The sequence below is a fragment of the Canis lupus genome, chromosome 29, assembly GCF_011100685.1.
Source record: "Canis lupus familiaris isolate Mischka breed German Shepherd chromosome 29, alternate assembly UU_Cfam_GSD_1.0, whole genome shotgun sequence".
In the NCBI taxonomy this organism is placed as follows: Eukaryota; Metazoa; Chordata; class Mammalia; order Carnivora; family Canidae; genus Canis; species Canis lupus.
This window is the reverse complement of record NC_049250.1, coordinates 19,504,093-19,526,614: the sequence shown is the minus strand read 5'-3', so window position 1 is coordinate 19,526,614 and position 22,522 is coordinate 19,504,093. Positions and strand designations below refer to the sequence as shown.

At 45.9% G+C, this 22,522-nt stretch overlaps 1 protein-coding gene across 3 annotated transcripts in view; it reads left to right on the top strand.

Annotated features, from left to right (window-relative positions):
• Positions 1-12,954: 12,954 nt before the first annotated feature.
• SLCO5A1 (solute carrier organic anion transporter family member 5A1) overlaps positions 12,955-22,522 on the top strand; it is a 139,003-nt gene continuing 129,435 nt past the window's right edge. The window contains exon 1 of one of the 3 annotated variants that reach the window (XM_038579476.1): positions 12,955-14,110. In XM_038579476.1, the coding sequence (XP_038435404.1) occupies positions 13,195-14,110 (916 nt within the window). In that variant the 5' untranslated portion in view covers positions 12,955-13,194. The remainder of the gene's footprint in view (positions 14,111-22,522) is intronic. The other 2 variants (XM_038579477.1, XM_038579475.1) reach the window with 2 other exon arrangements.

The following is a 22,522-nucleotide window of genomic DNA, read 5'->3' as shown; positions in this document are numbered from 1 at the left end:
ATCTGGGCAGCCCTGGTGGCGCAGCGGTTTAGTGCCACCTGTGGCTCAGGGTGTGATCCTGGGGACCTGGGGTTGAGTCCCACATCCGGCTCCTTGCAGGGAGCCTGCTTCTCCCTCTGCCTGTGTCTCTGCCTCTCTCTCTCTCTGTGTCTCTCGTGAATAAATAAATAAAATCTTAAAAAAAAATCTTTAAAACGTGGATAACAGCACCCATTTTATGCTGGAATGTGGTGCTTAACACAACATCTATCACAAGTGAGCACTCAGTACATTGGAAATGTAAATCCTACTGTGCGTTACTGCTGTTGGATACACATTCATGCCAGTTTAGAGACCAAAAAGCTGAACTTGGATAGGTTAAACAACATCCCTGCTATTACTATTACTATTGTGTAATAAAAGGGCTAGGATGGCTCTGGGTTTAAACATTGTCTTCACTGCTGACCAGTGGTGTGGCTTTGGTCAAGTTACCTAGTTTCTCCCCCAACTTTTCCCCTCCTCTATGAAATGGGGATAATGAGGTCCACCATTTTTTTTTAATTGATGTATACTTGACACACAATGTTATATTAGTTTTGGGTGTAATGATGTCTACCTTTTAGAGCTATGAGGAAGAGACCGTATATTTCAAGCTGCTGTACAGAGTCAAATTGTCACTATACCATGTCATTCCCCATTGACTTTGCCACCATCTGCCCGTGACAATTTAGGAAAATCACCTTCCTTGCATTTCATTTCCCTCATCTTCAAGATTGGGGTAGGACTGGCAGGACAAAAATTGGCCTAAAACAAAATCTCAAACTAAGAGGCTTATAAGGCCAGGCAGGTGATTGAGGGCCTGGAACCCAATGTGGCAAATACCAAAAATCAAGAATGCAGAGATTTGAGTCTTTCATCAGAAATCTCTCAAGTTTAGGGCAGCCCAGGTGGCTCAGCGGTTTAGCGCCGCCTTCAGCCCAGGGCCTGATCCTGGAGACCTGGGATCGAGTTCCAAGTCGGGCTCCCTGCATGGAGCCTGCTTCTCCCTCTGCCTATGTCTCTGCCTCTCTCTCTCTCTGTGTCTATCATGAATAAATAAATAAAATCTAAAAAAAAAAAAAAAAGGCCAAAAGTTAAAAAAAAAAAAAAGAAATCTCTCAAGTTTAAAATAGTTTTGGCAGCGAATATAAATATATATATACTTTATCATAAGCCCAATGTGTCCATAGGTTTATAAATTTTTGTCTACACAATCCCTAAAATCCTTCCATTCTAAAGTTATCAATTCCATGTCATAAAACCAACAGTGGTCTAATTCCTAGTCCTTACTTCTAGGAATCAGAGGTCATGGTTTTGCCTGTACTATCCTAATTGTTTTTGGGAATAGTCTTTCTACCTATAGTCTCTTTCCTACTCTAATCCCACTCATTGCTTCCTGAGAAATTAATCTTCATAAAGTTCTACTTAGTCTTGTCACTGCTTTGCTTAGAAACCTTCAATGACTTTCCTTGTATGGAATAGAGTCTAAAAGTCTGAGCTGGAGGTGACCAGCTTTCCTTCCTTACTTCCTCTTTCACATATCTCAGTTCCCCAACAATGCCATCTTCCTGAGATGTCCTTCCTAAAAGTGTTCCTTTTTAAATCTCCCTCTTTGGTGTGCTGCTCTGTCGCAGAAGTCTGTGGTCCCACCCACACATGTGCATATTCTGTTTACCCTTCAGGGTTCAACTCAGATCCTTTATCATGCATACAGTGTTTCCTTCCTGGGCTTTGCACTTAGCAGAAATCAGGATTTTTTTTTTTTTTAAGATTTTTATTTCTTTATTTTAGAGAGCAAGAACATGATGGGGTAAGGTAGGGGCAGAGGCAGATGGACAAGCATGATGGATGGACTCTGCATGGAGAATATGCACATGTGTATTACTTTGCTTATTCTGTTTTGCTTTGTTACGTGTGTGAAAGATATTAATAAAAAGACAATTTTTAAAGATTTTATTTATTTATTCATGAGAGAGAGAGAGAAAGAGAGAGGCAGAGACATAGGCAGAGGGAGAAGTAGGCTCCCAGCAAGGGGCCTGATGTGGGACTTGATCCTGGACTCCAGGATCACACCCTGAGCCAAAGGCTGATGCTCAATCGCTGAGTCACCCAGGTGTCCCAAAAGGACATTTTTAAAGACTAGTAAAAATAGTTTCTAGGACCTCAGACTTTTCTTCCTGAAGGTTTTTTAAACAATTTTTATTTATTTTATTACTTTATTTTTTTAAGGGAAGACTAAAGAAGGATGAACTTAGTATGGAGAGAAAATGCATATTTTCGTTTACCTGTAAATCTCCTTTTTTATCTCCTTAGAGCATGTTTCAGTTCCTCCCTGGAGTTTAAAATCCATCCTGAGTCCAAAATGAGGTAACTCTCACAATAATTCTTTTCTGCTTGATAAAAATCACATTTTGCCTCTGGTATGAAATTTCACAAACAAAGCCAACTGGAAGAAGGAAGAAGGATCAGCATGTTTAGATGTTATATTCCCACTATCTACATGTGCATTTGTCAGGTCATTCCTCAGTTTAGGCAAACTAAGACTCTAACAGCTCTAATTTTCTCAAAGCGATAGAAGACAATTCATTTGTCATTTATTTTTATTTTTTAAAAGATTTTATTTATTTATTTAAGAGAGAAGAGAGCAGGGGAGAGAGTGTTAGAGTGAGCATGAGCAGGGTGAGGGGTAGAGGGAGAGGGAGAAGCAGACTTCCCGCTGAGCAGGGAGCCCAATGTGGGTCTCAATCCCTGGACCCTGAGATCATGACTTGAGCTGAAGGCAGACTGAGCCACCCAGGAGCCCTCATTTATCATTTAAATCTCATTCCTTGATGGCAGGTTTTGTAGCCCCCCAAATGGAAGACTAAATCCTTGAAAATCACTTTTCTGGTGGCCTAAGTGGTGCATGATACTTATATTGGGTAATTTTGTATTCATTAGCTACAATAAGACAAATGGAGCAATTGTCCTTGTATCACAGCCAAAGAGAATGGAGCCTAAAAGTTGGCTAAAAACAAGCTCCTGCACACACATGTCAAAGCCAATACTGGTAACAATTAAAAACAATATAACACTTCAACCTGGACTTCTGGAATTTTTTTGCAGTCAGATAAAAATGTCATTCACAATAAAAAAAGCTAGAGAAGGGAGCAGGGGATTTGAATGAACTCTGTGAAAAGCTTTCAGAGCATCTTTCCATTAAGGAAGGGATGTTTGAGCTCTGAGCTCCTGATCATCCCACACAATTCCCTACATTTCTGTGTGTGTGTGTGTGTGTGTATTTAAGATTTTATTTATTTATTCACTGGAGACAGAGAGAGAGAGGCAGAGACACAGGCAGAAGGAGAAGCAAGCTCCTCACAGGGAGCCCGATGCGGAACTCGATCTTGGAACCCTGGGATCACACCCTGAGCAAAGACAGATGCTCAACCACTAAGCCACCCAGGTGTGGCTCACATTTCTGTGTTTTTATTAAAAGAATTCTACTATGGGTGTTTGTGATTCGGGATCTCAGGAAGCCAGTTTTGATTTCATCTCTCTTGCAAGACTGGCTATGAGAGAAGGAGGCTGGATTTATTCACCCCACCCAACTGTCCAGTTATTTCTCAGCCTTACAAGAGAATGTAGTGGAGGTGGAGGGGCAGCAGCGATCTGAGGGATGGACTTTATGGTAAACTTGTTCTGTGATGCTTGTGATGCTCCTTAGTCAAAGGAGAAGAATACAGGGAAGGTTGGGAGGAGTCATGATTTGGGAATGAAACCACAGCTTGTGACTGGACAGTTGGGTAGCCTTATAAAAACATGAATCCTAGTCATTACAGAGATCATGGCTCTATAGGTAGTTTGTTTTATATTTTTATTCAAAAGTGATGACATGCATTGTTTGTGTTTAGACTGTTTTATCCTTTAGCTCACTTTAATATTTCACTATAAAGTCATGCTTATCTTAATCAATAGATGGTTCCCTTAAAGTTATATAAGGCACAATTGTGAGAAAATACAGCTAGGTTGCTAGGAGCCTAGGTCTTGGAACATGGTTGATCTGGATTTGGATCTCCACACTTTCTATGGCCAAATGATTTAGGGCAGGTTGATGATCACTTTGAGCCTCAGCTCTCTTCCATCAACAAAACTGATAATATATACTGAGGAGTGAAGATTAAATAATATGTGTAAAATATGTAGTCAGTCCTAATACGACAAATTAAAGGCATAATTATTATTTAGTTTTCATCAGTATTTAAGTAGTGGTGGGGTACCGATACAGAAGGGATTTCCCATGGTTGAAAGGTGAAAAATGAAACAAAACAAACAGAAACAACCAAATACTGGACCCAAAATGGTATATAATGTTTAATCAGCCCGACCATAATTTCTCAGATAGGAAATAATCCTAGAGAAGTATATGGCCGGGCAGCCCCGGTGGCTCAGCAGTTTAGTGCCTCCTTCATCCTGGGGTGTGATCCTGGAGACCCGGGATCGAGTCCCACATCAGGCTCCCTGCATGGAACCTGCTTCTCCCTCTACTTTTGTCTCTGCCTCTCTCTCTGTCTCTCATGAATAAATAAATAAAATCTTAAAAAAAAAAAAAAAGAGAAGTATATGGCCCGCAAGAAGTAAAAGATTCTGGATCCCCTGCCCTCTGACAACCGGAGACAAAAACTATGTAAGATGAATGCAAGAGCCAGCAATGCAGATCTGTAGCAATGGCTAACATTTATGAGCACCAGCCTTGGTCCCGGCCCTGTAATAAGCATTTTGCCAATGTTATCTCATTTACTGCTTACAGCAACTCTGTGATATACTGCGATGAACCCCAGCTCGAAAACTGAGGCAGAGAGGTTTGGTAAATTGTCCAAGGCCATACTGCCCTAAATGGCAGAGCCACAATTAAATTTAGGCAGTTTGGCAACAGAGCCCTTTTTTCCTCTCTTTCATCATTAAGGCATGTGTCATAGTCTAATTGGAAGCATTTTTTTCCCCTTATTAGTGGCACATAAAATAATGGTGCCTCTTAGAATTAGGGCATCTTCTGGTGATGAAATATGGGTAAGTGACACCCATGCACTCACCACAAAGATGAAATAGTGTTCGTTTGCTACAGATGACACAGATCTTCTGAAGAGGGGTGGGGGAGAGGGGAAGGATGCTGCTCCAGAAGCTAGCTTGCCTTTTGCTACCAGCAGGACTGTACTGCAGATGATTTATAACTGTCAGTGTTTCAGGTCTTTCATTATTTTTCTTTAATTTTATTATGGTAAGAACACTTTACAGTGATACCTCTACCCTCAACAATTTTTTTTTTATCCACAACAAAATTTTAAGCACACAACACATTATTATTGACTACAGGTAGAATGTTGTACAACAGATCTCCTGGTTTTTTAGGTCAATTTAATGAAATAAGAACCTGCTGCCATCCTACCTGCTTTGGAGGGGAGCCTCGACAGTGTGTCATTGCAGTGAGTGTGTTGTTTTATGTTTTCTTGGGTTAATTATTCTACGCTCTGGAATAAGATCACTTCCTTCATGTCAACCATGAAATATGGATCTTTCCAATCATCTAGGGGAAAAAATGTACTTAGGGAATGGAAATCGAGAAAGGAAGAAGGAGAGAGGAATTCTAGCTTTTTCTTCACGTTGCTCTCTGGATCTAGACTTTGAGAAGTTTACCAGTAGTCCAAGGTCATCCCTAATATAGGTCCTAAAGAGACCTCTGCTTTAAGATTATTTATTTGGGGGCGGGGGAGGGGGAGAGAAAAAGAGCATAAGCTGGAGGGGCAGAGGGAGAAGGAGAGAGAATCTCAAGCAGACTCCTCACTGAGCATGGAGCCTGATGTGCGCTTACTTTGATTATCCAGAGATCACCATGCGGAGCTCACCACCTGAGCCCATGACCTGAGCCAAAACCAAAAGTTGTACACTTAATCGACTGTGCCACCCAGGCGCCCCAATAGACTTCTGCTTTAGAGAGGCAAGTTGAGAGCTAGGCAGAGGGACCCCAAACTAAAAGCCAAACTAAAAGCAGAGGGAGCCATAAACTAAAAGCCAGCTATCTCCTATATTAATCTTGGCCCAGTGTAGGACAGAGAAATCACTCTGGGTTTTTGGCAGAAAGGGGTTCACTACAGAAAGATAGATGCTTTGAAAATCTCTGGAAGTGATGGACAAATGAACTCCACATTGGGTGACCAGGAGTGACTCTTAGAACACAATAAATCTGTCCTGCCAGGGAAACTGGTGTATCTTCCACAATGTGGGGGAGGGACAGGGTGGGTGTGTTAATCAAAGGCCTTCCCTGGTATATTGACTTCGAGAGACCCTACTGTGGCCCGATTCAGAGATCCAATGCTGCAGCTCCCTTTCAACATCCAAAAGCTGGGGTCTGACAACTAGATATTGAAGCAGAAAAATAACATGTCTCTATGACTTGCTTGCTGGCAGAACACAGCCAAAAAAGATGTGGCCTGTGACTTATTCCATCTTTCAAAACTCACAAGAATACTTCAGTTCTTATCCAGATCCCGATCAACAGGGAGTCTGGGAAATGTGTGTGTTTTAAGATTTTATTTACTCATGAGACACAGAGAAAGAGGCAGAGACATGGGCAGAGGGAGAAGCAGGTTCCCGGTGGGGAGTCTGATGCAGGACTCCATCCCAGGACCCTGGGATCACACCCACATTGAATGTCAATCAGGCATATCTAACACAGTTACATTTCATTTTATCCCTTGTATTTATTTTCCTTTGTTAGTCTACAAGTTTGGGCTTTGATGTAACTTGCCTACAGCTTGTAAGGGAAGCTAATATCTGGAAATTGCTTGGCTCCTTTAGAGGGTGAACCATGTGTCCAGGTGTTCTTGGGACTGTGGCCTCTTGGGCTGTGGGACTTGCAGTGCTAAAGCTGATATAGTTAGATACTCCTTTAGTACTTGCAAACCACAGCGCTGGAGAGACTGCCGCCACTCACCGGACCCCAAGGCCATATGTGTTCATCTTCTGTTTCACCCAGCTTGGAATTTACTTTTTTTTTTTTTTAAGACTTTTATTTATTTATTCATGAGAGACATAGAGAGGGAGGCAGAGATATGGGCAGAGAGAGAAGCAGGTTCCTCACAGGAAGCCTGATGTGGAACTCAATCCCAGGACCCTGTGATCATGCCCTGAGCTGAAGGCAGATGCTCAACTGCTGAGCCACCCAGGTATCCCTTGAAATTTACTTCTAATTAAGGGTGTAAATGTCACATTGTGTTACGAGTTTACCTTTTTACCTAATAGTTAACAATACTGTATTGTATACTTGAAAGTTGCTAAGAGAGTACATCTTACATATATATCTATATCTATATATATCTCAAACCATTATGTTGTACATCTAAAAATGTTATGTCAATTATATCTTGGTAAAAATATAATTAAGTTAAAAATAAAAGGAAGAATCAGTTATATCATAAATTAAATTTTTGAACTAAGAATAGAGATGTAATTTAAATGTGTCACAGAGGCTAATATTCTGGATACCTCCTCAGGGTCTGTGATTAAAGCTGTATTTCAATATTAAAAAAGGTCAAGTGAAACATACAACCAATGTCTAATTCAATTATAGTACTGTAAATTGTTTATTAGATTTTAAGCCCAGAAAGTATTCTGGACCAAAATCCAGTTCTTCTTGTGTCTGGGAGACTTCCGAAGTGAGCCTTTTTCTTTTTTTAAGGAGGAAGGGAAGGGAGTGAAGAAAAGCCTCCCTTTTGCTTTCCCTGTTCCATTCTTCAAAGCAACCAGATTTTAAGTCCATGGAATGCCATAGGTAATTCCAAAAGCTACCATCTTCTTTTTTTTTTTTTTTAAGATTTATTTTTTTTATTCATGAGAGACACAGAGAGAGGCGGAGACATAGGCAGAGGGAGAAGTGGGATCCCTGCAGGGAATCATGACCTGAGCCAAAGGCAGACTCTCAGCCACTGAGCCACCCAGGCGTCCCTAAAGGCTACCTTCTTATATGAAGGTTGGGAAAGGAGCAACTTATGCATAAGTTAGACTGAGAAGAAGCATTAGCAAGCTGGAAATTTTTAAAAAATATTTTATTTATTTATTCATGAGAGAGACAAAGAAAGACAGAGAGAGAGAGGCAGAGACACAGGCAGAGGGAGAAGCAGGCTCCATGCAGGGAACCTGTCGTGGGACTCGATCCCAGGTCTCCAGGATCACAACCTGGGCTGAAGGCAGCGCTAAACTGCTGAGCCACCCTGGCTGCCCAGCAAGCTGGAAATTTGAAGAGAGTTTATCCCCATACACCTAACAAGGTAGGCATCCTAGTTTAGGCAACTGTACTCATTTATATTATGTGAAATAGCCACGGGTATAGCAGAATCCAATAATCTGAAGCCATTTCTTTCTGAGACACACCTGGCCTTTTCCAGAGTCATACTTAACTGTGGAAGAGAAAGTGAAAGAAATGTCTCTTGCTGAATGCTTTCTTCTTGTTTACTATATGGATAGCTAATTGGACCTTTTAAATTCTGTCTATAAATCGTGATCTTTCTATTAGGGGCAATAAAAAAATCTATAGGTTCTTAGAGTTGTTTCTAGTTTAACTATGGTAATTGACCATGAATAAACACAGCATGTTCCAGGGACATGATTATTTGACTTTCAGCGGGGAAGCCCTCTGCTGGCACCTAATGCAACAGATTGAATTTGCTGTAGAACCACTGATGTCTGGGGCTGGAGCTGAGATGAGGGGATGGGCCAAAGAGCTTAGAAGGACGTAATAGGAGGCAGATCGATTCTGTTTGGATCCAGAATAGCTCAGAGGAGTATATAGGTACACAAAGTGATGCATATTTTTACCAACAGTAGGGAACTAAAATCTGGGTAAGGGTGGCAGCTGGAGTCATCTTGCCTGTTAGTGTAAAAGTGACAGTGGCCTTAGTGACTATTTCAAGAGGAGAGAATAGTAGCAGGTGATGAAGAAATGAGTATATTTGCTCGTTTGTTTGGTCAGTCCACAAGCTGCTAGGAAATCAGTGTTGTCTTAACACAGGTGTCAAGAATACACTAACTGCTCTTGGGTGTCAGCTGGCCTATTTTGTTTTTTAAGGATTGACTGTTAATGGTAGTTGTTGAACTACCATTATCTACTTACTATCTCACTAAAGTGAGATAATTAACAGATACAAAGTGCACTGAAAAGTCAAGCTGCTGTACAATTATAAGAGAGAGAGTATAGCATCAGAGTCAAGAGCATGGGCTTTAGGAGCACATGGGTTCCACAGACTAGCTTTCTGCCCTCACCAAGTCCCTTAATCTCTTTACACTCTATTCATCATATCTTAAAGTGGAGACAGTGATCTCATTGGATAAGGCCAAGGCTCAGCCAAGTGGCTTTGTCATGACAGCAGTGGCCTGCATATAGCCATGGCAGTTGTAGAAGTGCAATCTCCTACCTTGATTGGATCACCACTTCCCTCTCAAAGTTTAAAGTGTTCTCCTACCTACTACAGCTAATCGGCTCCTTTCAGTTATCCTTTCTGACTTCTCTGCAGCCTTTCATGCATCCGATAACTCCTTAAAGTTTTCTGCTGCTATGGCTTCTGTGACTTCTCTGATTCTTCACATACCTCTCTGACCACTGCTTCTCATCTTCCTCCTTAGCTTTTCCCCCTTTCCTTCTCTTAGATCGTGGTGTCCTCAGGGCCTGTCCTTAGCCTTCCTCTGCTGTCTCCCTGGTTTTCCTTATTCATCTGATGCCACCTTTGGGCTGGTGACTCTTAATTCACATCCCTACTCCAAACTCCTGTGTGTCATCTATCAAGATGGTTTATGGGACACGTATTGGAACGCCATCTGAAAGGAGAACCATCTTTCTGCCAAAAGCATGCTTCTCCTCTTTTTTTTTTTTTTTTTTGGACATTAACCAACCAGTCACTGAGCTATGAAACTTAAGAGACATCAACTGTTGGACCATTTTTCCATCTTCCAGGTTATACTGGCCTCCAGGCCTAGCCACTTATCCCACTTATCCCGTCTCATTACTTATCTGGCGGGTTCCCTCCTCTCCATGTGCTTGCCACTATTCACCCACTACTGCTAGGACAGCTTTGTGGTGAGCAGGTCATTATGTCCCTGGCCATTCAGCGCTGACAGGACACACAACACAGCCTGTGGAGCCCCAGCTGATCCTTTCGCTCTGCCACCCTTGCAGCCCAATCCTCCGCTCCTGGCCTACGGTCTCCCTGCAGCTCCTCTACCTGTTAACTTGGGAGCACCGCGTCCTGTGCTCCTGTACTTTCCTGCCTTTCCCTCTGCCTGGCAATGAAGATGGAATAGGTTAATGGAGATTAGGTCCCTCGCTAGCATCCTGTATAGAACTTACCTCGTTGTTTTAGGCTACTTACGGGGCATTTCTTCCACAAGACGGAGGTTTCCTCAGTCCAGGGATCCTGTCCTGTTCCCCGAACCTCCTCTGGTCCCTAGACCTTGTGGGCGCCCACGGCACGGGATAAACGAACAGAAACACTGTTTATTCCGAGCGGGCTCTCGGGCTGTGCAGCTGACAGTCTGGGAGACCTGCCCCCCGCCCCCGCCCCGGGCCCCGGTGCTCCTCCGCCCCCCTCCCCGGGCCCCGGTGCTCCTCCGCCCCCCCCCCGCCCCCGCGGCGCAGGTGGAGCGCGGCCGGGCGACTCGCTGCTTCGGGCCGGGCTGGGCGGCCGCCCGCGCGCCTGCGCCCTCTGCCGCTCGGCTGGCTCCGGGCGCGTCTCGGTGCGCGCGAGTCGAGGGGAGAGGCTGGGTGACAGCGGGGGGGGAAGAGTTCAGCCCGACTCCGTCTCAGTCACCGATTTCTCCGCGGCTGGGCCGAAGCTGCCTCTCCGGGCGGCTCCCAACTGCTCCGCGCCGCCGCGGTCCCCACCGGCCGCCGCTCGACTCCGCCGGACGCCGCGACCGACCGACTCGCGAGTGAGTAGCGGCGGCTGGAGCGCCCGGCGGCGCGGCGGGGTGGCCCCCGGCGGGGCGCGCGTGTGTGCGCGTGTGCGAGTGCGTGTGCGTGTGCGCGCGGGGATGCCCCTGGGATTCCACGGCCGGCCGGGGCGCCCCGGGACCGCGAGTCCCTCCGAGCCGGCGCCGCGGCGTGGGTCGGCGCGCGGAGGGACTCGGCCGGGATTCCCCGGCCCCGCGCGGCCGCCGGTGGGGTTCCCCGGGAGGCGCCGGGGCGAGGAGGCGGCGGGGAAGCCCGGGCGGGGAGCGGCGGCAGCCCGGGGATCTGGGCGCGGGTCTCGGCCCCGCAGAGGCGCGGGAGCCGCCGGGGCCGCCGGGGCGTCTCCGCTCCCCTCCCCTCCCTTCCCCTCCCTCCCCTCCCCTCCGCCCTCCGCCCCCTCCCTCCCCGCCTTTCTCCCCTACCCTTCCTCCTTTCTTCCCTCCGCAGCATCACAAAAGCGCGAAACGAAACCCAGTGCGGCCAAGTCCGGCTTCGCGCTCCCACCTGGTGCGCATCGCCCCGGGGCCGGCGGAGCGGAGTGGGAGTCCCCGACCTTGGGGGGGGGGGGGCTGGCCCCGGGGACACACCTGTTTTCGCCTCGCGCTGAATTCGAGCCGGGGTGCAGGATCGCGCGAGGGGATCCGCCACATGCTCGCCGGCGTGCGTGTGTGTGTGTGCGCGCGTGCGTGCGTGCGTGTGTGTGTGTGCGCGCACGCTCCCCGGGCCCACGCTCGCGGGGGCGCTTGGTGTAAACACCGGTCCCTGGGCCGCCGTGGCCGGGACCGCTCGGGGGCTGCGAGCGAGCGGCGTGACCGCGAGCCCGCGTCTCTTTGTGTGGCTGTCGCCTCCCCGCCCCGCCGCAGAGCAAACCGATTTTCGGTTTCGCGTGACACTGCGCGCTGGGACTTGGTGTGGGCCGCAGCCTCAGATGCCCCCGGTATTTGAAATCGAATAGTTCTTTCGGGCTGGGGGTTATTTTTAGCGTTGGGAATAAAGAGGGCTCGCGCGGTGACCTCTTTGCCGCCGCCTTGCGCTTTACATACGTGTCTCTAATTGATGCAGCAGACGGATTCGCATCCCGTCGCGCACACGTGCTTGCGCACAAGTGTGTACACACGTTTCTACACACGTAGCTTTACCCCCTTCTTTTCTTTTCTTTCTTTTTAAAACATTTTTATTAAATCGGTGCTAGGAACGTACTGTTTGTAAACAAAACCCAACAAACCGAAGAACCAAAACCAAAACCAAAAAAAAAAAAACAAAAAAAAACAAAAAACAAAACCTAAACCAACCAAACAAAAAAACTTTCCTTTGTTCTTCTGGGCATTTTTCTATTTTGAGTAATGGAGTAGGAGTACCGAAAGGTTGCAATTAGTTCACTCGAATAAAAGACACTGCCTCTGAGTCAGTGCTGCCGGGTTGATAATTACTAACATATCAAAGCGGTTGCTCTGTTTAAGGCAAAAGGGGCGGGGCGGGGGCAGGTCCACGGTACACAATGAGGGAGGGTCTCCGCCGACCGCCTGCTGCTTATTGTTCGGGCACTGGAGGCTGCAGCCTGCAGCCGCCGCCTCCTCCCGGGCTTCGCTCCTCGCTCGTCCCTCGGTCCCCCTGGGGGCCGTCCGAGCCACCCAGCGCTGGCCCTCGGGGCGCCGAGACGCCAACCCCAGCCGCAGCCGCCCTTCGCTGACCGCCCTCTCTCTGCTTTGCAGGTTGGCATCTTTGCGCCCGAGGGTGTCGCAAGCCGAGGCGGCGAGGACCGGGCGCCTCTGGCCCAGCCCGCCGGGCGCTATGCGGCGCGGGCAGCAGCGCTGAGCGCCCCCACGCCGGGCACGGGGCGTACTCGCTCCAGGCGGCGGGCCGAGCGGCGGCGGCGGCGGAGGGGATGCGCCCGGGACGCGCAAGGCTCCCGCCGCGAGCTACCGCCCCGAGGTGGACCCCAAGCAGGGCTCATCGCAGGACCGCGCGGACCCCTGCCCCGCGGGGCACGCGGCTGCGGAGCCTCGGGGCCGCATCTGCGGTCAGGATGCCCTGGGTGCCTCTCTGCTGGTGAGGATGCCCTGCTGCGCGGCTCTGCATCACCAGCCCCGCTCCCCGGTGGGCACGACTGAGCGGGCCCGACTTCGGCCCCTCGCGCTGGTGGATGAAAAGCGCCGGAGTCCCTGAGTGCGATCTGCGATCGAACCTGAATTCTAAGAGCCATGGACGGAGGCGCTGGGTTGCAGCCCCGGGCGGGAGAGCAGCTGGAAGCACGAGCCGCAGGAGGAGCTGTCCAAGACGAGTGCGAACCGGAGACCTTTAGGTCCAAGAGTTTACCGGTCCTGAGCAGCGCCTCCTGCCGGCCAGACCTCAGTCCTGTGCGTGCAGGAGCCGAGCCAGCCATCGGCTGTACAGATCCTTTGGGCCAGCGCGGGTTGCAGCAAGGGCCCAGCAGGTTGGCCCCCAGTCCCTCTGCCCCTTCCACTTCGGCAGAGATGGCAGGGCTCATGGAGTGTAACCACAGGGTGGACGTCAGCAAGGCCGTGTCGGTGTCCTCCGCTTTGGCCACGCTCCAGGGGAGAAGGTGCCTCTATGTGGTCCTCACCGATTCCCGTTGCTTCCTGGTTTGCATGTGCTTTCTGACCTTCATCCAGGCTTTAATGGTCTCTGGGTACCTGAGCAGTGTCATCACCACCATCGAAAGGCGCTACAGTCTGAAGAGTTCCGAGTCGGGGCTGCTGGTCAGCTGCTTTGACATTGGGAGCCTGGTAGTGGTGGTGTTCGTCAGCTACTTTGGTGGCCGGGGTCGGAGGCCCCTGTGGCTGGCCGTGGGTGGACTTCTCATCGCCGTTGGGGCTGCCCTCTTTGCTTTACCTCATTTCATCTCGCCTCCGTACCAGATCCAAGAGTTGAACGCCTCGGCCTCCAACGATGGCCTGTGTCAGAATGGCAACTCCACGGCGCCTTTAGAGCCTCCCGCCTGCCTGAAGGACTCGGGAGGAAATAATCATTGGGTCTATGTGGCTTTATTCATTTGTGCACAGATTCTCATTGGAATGGGTTCCACACCTATTTATACCTTGGGACCAACCTACTTAGATGACAATGTCAAGAAAGAAAACGCATCCTTGTACCTAGGTAAGACTTTCCTGTCTCCTCAAATAAGCTTGAACTCAACAGTCAAAAGGAAACACTTCCAAATTTCAGAGAGATTTTGTATATACACACACACACTACATACAGCATCTCATTATATATCTCACACATATATACAGTATATATAATGCCATTATATGTATTGCATGTATATTTTAAGCATTATGCTTCAGTTTATGTTTTCATGTTTTAGTCTTAGTGTGATATGTTTTAGTTTGGAAGAGAATTAGTAATAGTAGGTCTGTGGGCTAATCATCAGACTCACACTTCACACTCTTCTCCCAAGTAATACAAACTTTTAACTATGGGGTGGTGCTTCTTTCTCGTGCTGCCTGCTTTTGTAAAAACTCTAATTTATCAAGTTTATCCTCTAATGGCTGTTCTTCTAGAAAGTTCAGGAAGGAATAGAAGTACCTGGTGTGTGGTGTGAAGTTTTGGATTCTTTACTGCTTTCATCCCCTGCTGCTTCTCATTCTTGTCCCCCACATCAGGGCTGATAGAGTACCCAGACTGCCTAAAAGATGCCTTACTGCCTACACACCTGTATTTTTTTACCTAACACCTGCATCACCATTAAAACAAAACAAAAACTTGAGTGATATCAAATGACTAGGTTATCTTTATGCAGAAGCAAGATCACGAGTTGTAAAGTTAATCTAAAGCTATTTTTTATTGCTGGTTGAAGACCCTTAAGTACATGAACTTGGTAGCGAGTGGCTCTTGGATATGGTGATTTGACTTGCATGAATCAGCTCCTGTGAACAGGGGGTGCTTGGGTTAAATAGAGGGTGCTAACATGAGGTCAGACAGCCATGGTAGCAGATAGGAAAGTGCAATGTCCTGGAAACCTGTGTGGTTGTCAGCATCTCCCTATACTAGCTGCTCCTCTAAAACTGAGCTTTTAAAGGGATGTATTTGAACCCTTGAGAAGGATGAACAGCAGTCATGCTAGATGAGATCTTTGTTTTTCTATATTTCTATACTGGAGTCCTAACTAAAAGAAGAGAAAGGATTGTACTTTATGAAAAAAGGTAAATAAGCAAATACTAGTTATACTTACCATTTTATTAGTCATGCAGTGATAGGATCTTGGGTGTGGGAATAACAAGGTTTCCAAGGATGGTGAAAATGATACCCCATTAAGAGGGCTGTGCTCTTTCCTCAGCATAACTGCTGTCTCCCAGAATCCATAGTAGAAGTGTCTGAGCCATGTATAGTCCCCAGTAACTGGCCCAAATGCATTAGGACAAGAGTTTTATAATTTATTTTTATTATTAAATGCAAGAGAAAGAAATTTTCCTTTAGGACACTAGCTTGCTTGTTACTTTGCCATCTTGTTTTCTAACATTTATTACAACAAATTTTCAAACAGAAAATATGAAAAAATGAACACCAGTATTTCCTCCACCTAGACTCAGTAATCGTTCATTTTATCATATTTGCTTTATCAACTGTGTGTGTGTATGTAATATATTTTTTTTTGGGTGGGGGGCACAGCCCTTTGAAAGTAATTATAGACATCCCTAGGTTTCAGCCTGTATCTTATAAAAATAAGGACTTTCTTTTACTACATATGTACAGGAACTTTAACATGCTAAGTTCATAATCATTCCCTAATGTCATCAAACATCCAGGCTCTATTCAAATTTCTTCAATTATCTGTTCAACATATTTTATAACTATATGTTTTTCAGACCAACAGGCAGTCAAGATTCTCATACATTGCATTTGGTCACTAACCTTTTTGGTGATTTTATCACTTGTCTCCCATCCCCTATATTTCTTGTATATTGGAAGTTCAGTCTAAAGGTTTGAATAGATTCAGACGAAACATTTTTGGTCAGACTACTTCAAGGTAATTTGGTGTGTTTTATGTTACATGTATCTGGACATTTATTAGTGATGTTAATAAGTTTAATCACTTGGTTGAGTTGGTGATTGTTAGGTCTTTCCATTGTAAACATGCATTTCTCCCTTTGAAAATAATAAGTAATCTGGGGGATCCCTGGGTGGGTCAGTGGTTTAGCGTCTGCCTTCAGCCCAGGGTGTGATCCTGAAGTTTCAGGATCGAGTCCCACATCGGGCTCCCTGCATGGAGCCTGCTTCTCTCTCTGCCTGTGTCTCTGCCTCTCTCTCTGTGTCTCTCATGAATAAATAAATAAAATATTTAAAAAATGAAAATAATAAGTAATCTTTAGAATGATAACTCTGTAGATATTCTAGTTGTTATCCTTATTTTTGCTAATCTTTGCCTCCATTTACTTTGAAAACTTAGATTCCTTTCCACTCCACTTCTTAGATACCATTTGTACAAATTTGCTTCATCAAAAACACAGGTAGAGCCACACACAAAGAGAGAACATCCACTAGTAAGAGCTCTGAGATTTAACTTTTCTAGTTGTTGCCCACTGAGAAGAAAAACAGCAGGTGCTACTTTTGGGAAGACCGAAAATGAGACAGAGTCCCTGTACCTGAAGAGCTTTCAGTATAACAAAGAAATATTGCCAATTTAAGGGAGGAGTGTGAAGTGACACATGCAAGGGGAAGAAATTTATACAAAGGGTACTTGCTTTTTCATCCTTCTATTCCTCTTTAACCCCCTTCCCTTCTTCTTCCTCTTCTTTTGAAAAAACTTTCATGAGTGCCTTAGGACACATTCTTTGGGAAACTCCTGAGAATTCTGCTTCATATTAAATGGATCTCAGTAAAAGCTATGATGGTTTGAATGCCAGGAATCTTACCTGTACTATTTAATGTTCTTAATGGCCTCATGAGATGGGATTATTTTCCCTATTTTCCAAGGATGAGGAAATCGAAGCTCAGAGAGTTTGAGTGTCTTGCTTAACGGCTTCAAACCCACACATCTCTGGCCCCAGAGCCCTCGAGCTTCCCTCCTCACTGCATGTTTTTTTGGCGAGAAGCTCTGGGAGCCAGCTGAAACCAAGGGCTATCCCGTGTTCAGCAGAGCTCTGAGAATGGTGCAGAAGGATGCAGAACTGGCCTACAGTTATCAAACACGATCAAAACAAGATCCTTCCTAAACCTTTTCCAGCAGGTTTTATAGGTAACCTCCATGTAAATTCAAAGAAGAGAGACTACTAAGTTATTCTTAGAATATAAGGAACATTAACCTATTATGATGGGGGGATTTTTTCTAATAACTGGTTCGATAGCTTTGTTATTTTCCACAAAACTGTTCTCTGTTACCTTTTCACTATCCACTCCTTTCTGAATTTTGTCAGTCTTTCTAATTTCTCATTGCAACCATACAAGAAAAGACAAAAGCAGGTAGAGGGTTGGTATTTGTAAGCACAAATATCTGAATTAGCATTGAAACCATTGAGATGGAATGTAAATGTATGTCCTAATCTTTTGAGTGTTTGGTGTTAACATTCTTTTTTTTTTTTTTTTTTAAGATTTTATTTATTTATGAGAGACACAGAGAGAGAGAGGCTGAGACACAGGCAGAGGGAGAAGCAGGCTCCATGCAGGGATCCCAATATGGGACTCGATCCTGGGTATCCAGGATCACGTCCTGGGCAGAAGGCAGGTGCCAAACCACTGAGCCACCCAGGGATTCCGGTGTGAACATTCTGGCCGCTTTAACTGTAGAAGAGCTGTGGTCATAGACGAGATATGGCAGCTTTTATACCCACTAAATGCCCTAAATCCTTCTGCAAGGAGAGAGCTTTAGTGTTGACCTGGAGGGTAGAGAAAGCTTTGTACTATTAAGAAGCAAGGTTAGTAACTAGACCATGATTTGTAATTGTATCTCAAGAGGGAGAGGGAAAGAGAGAGAGAGAGAGAGAGAGAGAGAGAGAGAGAATGTGGTCCTTTGAGGGCAAGATATTAATGAACCAACAGTGAAATGAGAAAGAATGGCTAATCGAGTGGGAAAGGGGGGGGGGTGTTAAAAAGGGAGGCATTTCCAGAATAGAAAGCCACAACACTGATTGCGGGATCATCAGGATGAGTAATGATGGGCACGACCGGTTGGCCCAGCGCTGTGGGTGCGGCCACTGCGCTTCCCTGGCGTGAGGGCCCTGACTTCACACGGCCAGAGCAGGGGCGGACTTGAAGATCTCTATTTTAGTCTGGTTCTGCCAGTGACGGGCTGGGGGGGTGAGACTTGAGACAAATCCCTTAACGTCTCCCAGCCTCTGTTTCCGCCTGGAGATTAGTACATTTGTTTCCCTCACTGTAATATTTTGAGGACCAAATGGGATTACATGTGTGCAAGCATTCTCCCAACTGTAAGAGGCAGCACTCTGCTGTGTTCAAGTGGAATCCAGACTCATCCCACAGAGTGGGCAGGCTGAGGAGTGAGATATTTTACTCTCTCTGCGTATGAAAACCCTTAACCAGATCTTTTTATAGTTGGGAAAAAGGAAAGAAGCAGCGTGTAGGAAATGAAGACATTGTAGGGGAAATCGCTCCTCAGCAACACTGTACGGGTTCGATTTGATCAACGTCTCAGCAGCATCATCTGCTGATTAATTGAGTTTTCTGAGAACCCAAGATTTTATTACCAGTGCTTTCGGCATGTCAGGCTTTGGTGGCTGTGTTTCGCACAGAAGTGTGTGAACGTTTATGCAGTGTGTATTTGGGCCCAGTGTAACATAACAAGAGCCCTCTTGAGGTTTGAGGGGGCTCTGTGGTGTCCCAGCTTCACTGCTGTGGGTCTTCTGGCAGGACGCCAGACTGGCAGGACGTTTGGTCACCAAGAATTGGTCCAAGGACATCCTCAGAAGTAATATTATTGTCTTAAAATAAATAGCTGGTGGCTTCTCCTTTTTTTTTCTTTTTTCTTTGGCATTGCCTCAGTCTTTTAAAAAGTACAGTGAGGTTAAAATCAGTTGAGTTCTATTTTTTCCAGATTTCATAGTATAAACATTATATATGTGTATGTATAGATGTGTGCACAAATATACATATTTGTGCTCTTTCACAGTTTTTTTTTTAAATAAAGATTTTATTTATTTATTCATGAGAGACACACAGAGAGAGGCAGAGGGAGAAGCAGGCTCCATGCAGGGAGCCTGATGTGGGACTCGATCCTGGGTCTCCAGGTTCACATTGTGGGCTGAAGGCAGCGCTAAACCGCTGAGCCTCCCAGGCTGCCCTATTTGTGCTCTTTCTGAGATATGAAAACCCTTCAACATATCTTGTCTGGCTTTATCAGTGACTGGGGGTGAGACTTGAGACAAACCCCTTAACATCTCCCAACCTGTGTTTCCACACGACGATTAGTACATAATCCCCTTCAACATGTCTTTCTTTATAATTGGAAAAAAGAAAAGAAGTTACTTCTTAGGAACATTGTATAGAAAAATCTTGATCAGTTTTTAGCAGAGTTCTATAGAACAACCTACATCTGTGTATGTCAGGTTTTATTTTTTAAATTTATTTTTAAAGATTTTACTTATTTTTTCATGAGAGACACACAGAGAGAGGCAGAGACACAGGCAGAGGGACTCCATCCCAGGACCCCAGGATGATAACCTGAGCCAAAGGCAGATACTCAACCACTGAGCCACCCAGGTGACCCTATAAAGTTTTATTTATGGTAATAAAAACAATGAAAGATATATATACGTATCTTTAAGTTCGGCCTTCCCCAAATGGTATAACCAAATGGATATATGGCTTTGACAAGATCAGGGTTCTTTTATCTTGAGCAACAAGCGAGCTTCCTCTCTTCCCCCTGGCTCATTTTTGCAATGGCTCTGGCGCCTGGGGCACTGAATGGCTGCTGCTCCCCACAGGGAGAGAGTGGAGGAGGTGGTCTCTGCTTACACTCCAGGATATCCCCTGGCCTCTTCTAGCTAACATGATTTTGAGGAAGGCAAGAGTTAGGTTTTCCTATCTGTATGGAAGAGGAAGCCAAGGAAGTTGAAAGTGGCGTGAATGCTCAGTGACTTCTGGTCATAGGGGTCCTCACAGCAGTCGTGTTTCTTTTTTTTTTTTTTTTGTCTCAGTAGCCAGAAAACTCAGGGTATTTTCTTTTTCCCTGACCAGTATTAATAACTTACCCTCAGTGGCTTATAGCATTAATTTTCCTGATGACCTTTTGTTAGGATTTTGAAAGTGCCCAATAAAAATAGCACTCTTTCCCTCACTTGAGTTCTGAGTTCATTGAGAAATAAGTCAAAGGCATAAACCCATAAGGACCAAAACAGCACTTTTTTAAACTGATAGAATCGAGATTGAAGAATGTAGCTCCTGTCTTTGTGCAGATGGAGTTTGTGATGATCCCACCATTACACAGACTTACTCACCCAGCCACAGGCCATGCATGCGGGAGCTCAACAGGGCAGCAGCCTTGGATCTCCCCACGTGGGGTGGGGCCAGGTCTGGGGGTAGCATCAGGTAAGACTTACCCCAAGGGGGAGCAGGACAGAATTTTTACCTCCTGTGTGCGTACTTACTCCCAAGAGGCAAAAAGGAGGAGTTGAGCTGAACATCCCAGTTTATATTAAAACTCATCGATGACATTAATCTCTTTCTGCTCTCCTGGGGAGGAATAGTGCTGGGGCATGGGGGGAGCCAAGAAAGGGAGCATCATATAGAACGTGTATTCTCTTCTAAGACTTTTTTTTTGAAGACTTTTTGTTGTTGTTGTTTATTTGAGAGAGAGCACAGAAGGAGAGGGAGAAGCCAGTTCCCCGCTGAGCAGGGAGCCCAATGCGGGGCTCGATCCCAGGACCCTGGGATCATGACCCGAACCAAAGGCAGATGCTTTAGCCACTGAGCCATCCAGGCACCTCTCTTCTAAGACTTTTAATTCCTTTTTTATCCTGCTTTAATTTTGCTTGTCTCATTTACAATATTTTCATCTTTGTAAGCCTCATAAAATCCTTTTGGGAAGTAGGCTCCACAAATCATGAATAAATAAAAAATAAAATCTCCACTGAAAACTAATATGGGGGAAGATGATGATTGAGGAATTGGAGGAAGTGGTCCAAGACACCTGAGGAGCAGTGACCAGAATGGATGCAGGGCAGAGAGTGAGAACGACCTGGCAGTGGCCTCTGTGGCCTGTGGCAGTGTCTTGTTGGGATGTCAGTCAGTTGCACATATACTTGGGGCAGCTAATCTGTGTCAGAACAGGTATGTCTTCTCTACCCTTAGCTATTACTTTATTAAGGATTTTATTTATTTATTCATGAGAGACACCCAGAGAGAGACAGAGACATAGGCCAAGGGAGAAACAGACTCTCCGCAGGGAGCCCCATGTGATACTCGATCCCAGGACCCTGGGATCATGACCTGAGCTGAAGGTAGATGCTCAACCACCGTGTCCCCCAGGTGTCCCCCATTACTGATCTTCTATCAGCTGCATGGTGGTCACTTGTGGCCTCTAAGACGAACTAGTCAAAGATGTTGAGAAACAAGCTTCAGATTCTAACTGACAAGCAGAAGGATTTACTGCCTTGCTGTGGAAAAGACAGTTGAGTGCGCCTTGATTTATTTAGCCCACCTGCAAAGAGAATGGCCTTTTTAATGGTATTTATACTACTGTTTTCAAGCATGATTTTATCGATCTCTCCCCTCCCAGTGCTATGAAGGCTGTTATGTGCGCAGTCTGAAACAGCTCTTCTGAAACTTTATTTATTTTTTATTTTTTATTTTTTAAAGATTTTTTTATTTATTCATGAGACACACACACAGAGAGAGAGAGAGAGAGAGAGAAGCAGAGACACAGCTAGAGGGAGGGGCAGGCTCCATGCAGGGAGCCCAACGTGGGACTCAATCCTGCATCTCCAGGATCACAGCCTGGTCTGAAGGTGGCACTGAACCTCTGGGCCACCAGGGCTGCCCCCTTCTGAAACTTTAATGTGTGAATTATCAGGATGTTTTTTTCCCAAATGCAGATTCTGCTTCTGTAAGTCTGGAGCGGGCGCTCAGGATTCTGCATTTCTAATGTGCTTCCAGGTAAGGTCAATGCTGCTGGACCATGTTTGGAGCAGCAGGGATCTCGAGACCACAGATCTTTGGTCCTTTTCACAGGTGGGAGGTTGCTGTCTGGGCTTGGGGCTGGAGCCCCAGTTGTCCAAACCAGTGACTGACTGAAGTTCTACTTCGTCAGAAAGAATCCTACCATCTCTTACTCATTTGTGAAGGCAAGATGTCAGTTTTGGGTATTTCTTAAGCTGTGGCTACTGTTATGAATTCCACAGTCGTGTGACATCACGATCACTGGTGCGTTTAGTAAGAGAAAGTGACCGTAGACAGATGGAGTTCATTTTGACATTAACTAAAAGAAGCACCACTTTCTTTATTCTCTTCTCCACCCCGAAGGCTCTGTGCTGGTGGGTTCCTCTGTGTTGGTGGGACTCTGCATGTCAGAAATATGTCTGTGAGCTCACCTCAGGTGAGCTCACCTTATGAGGC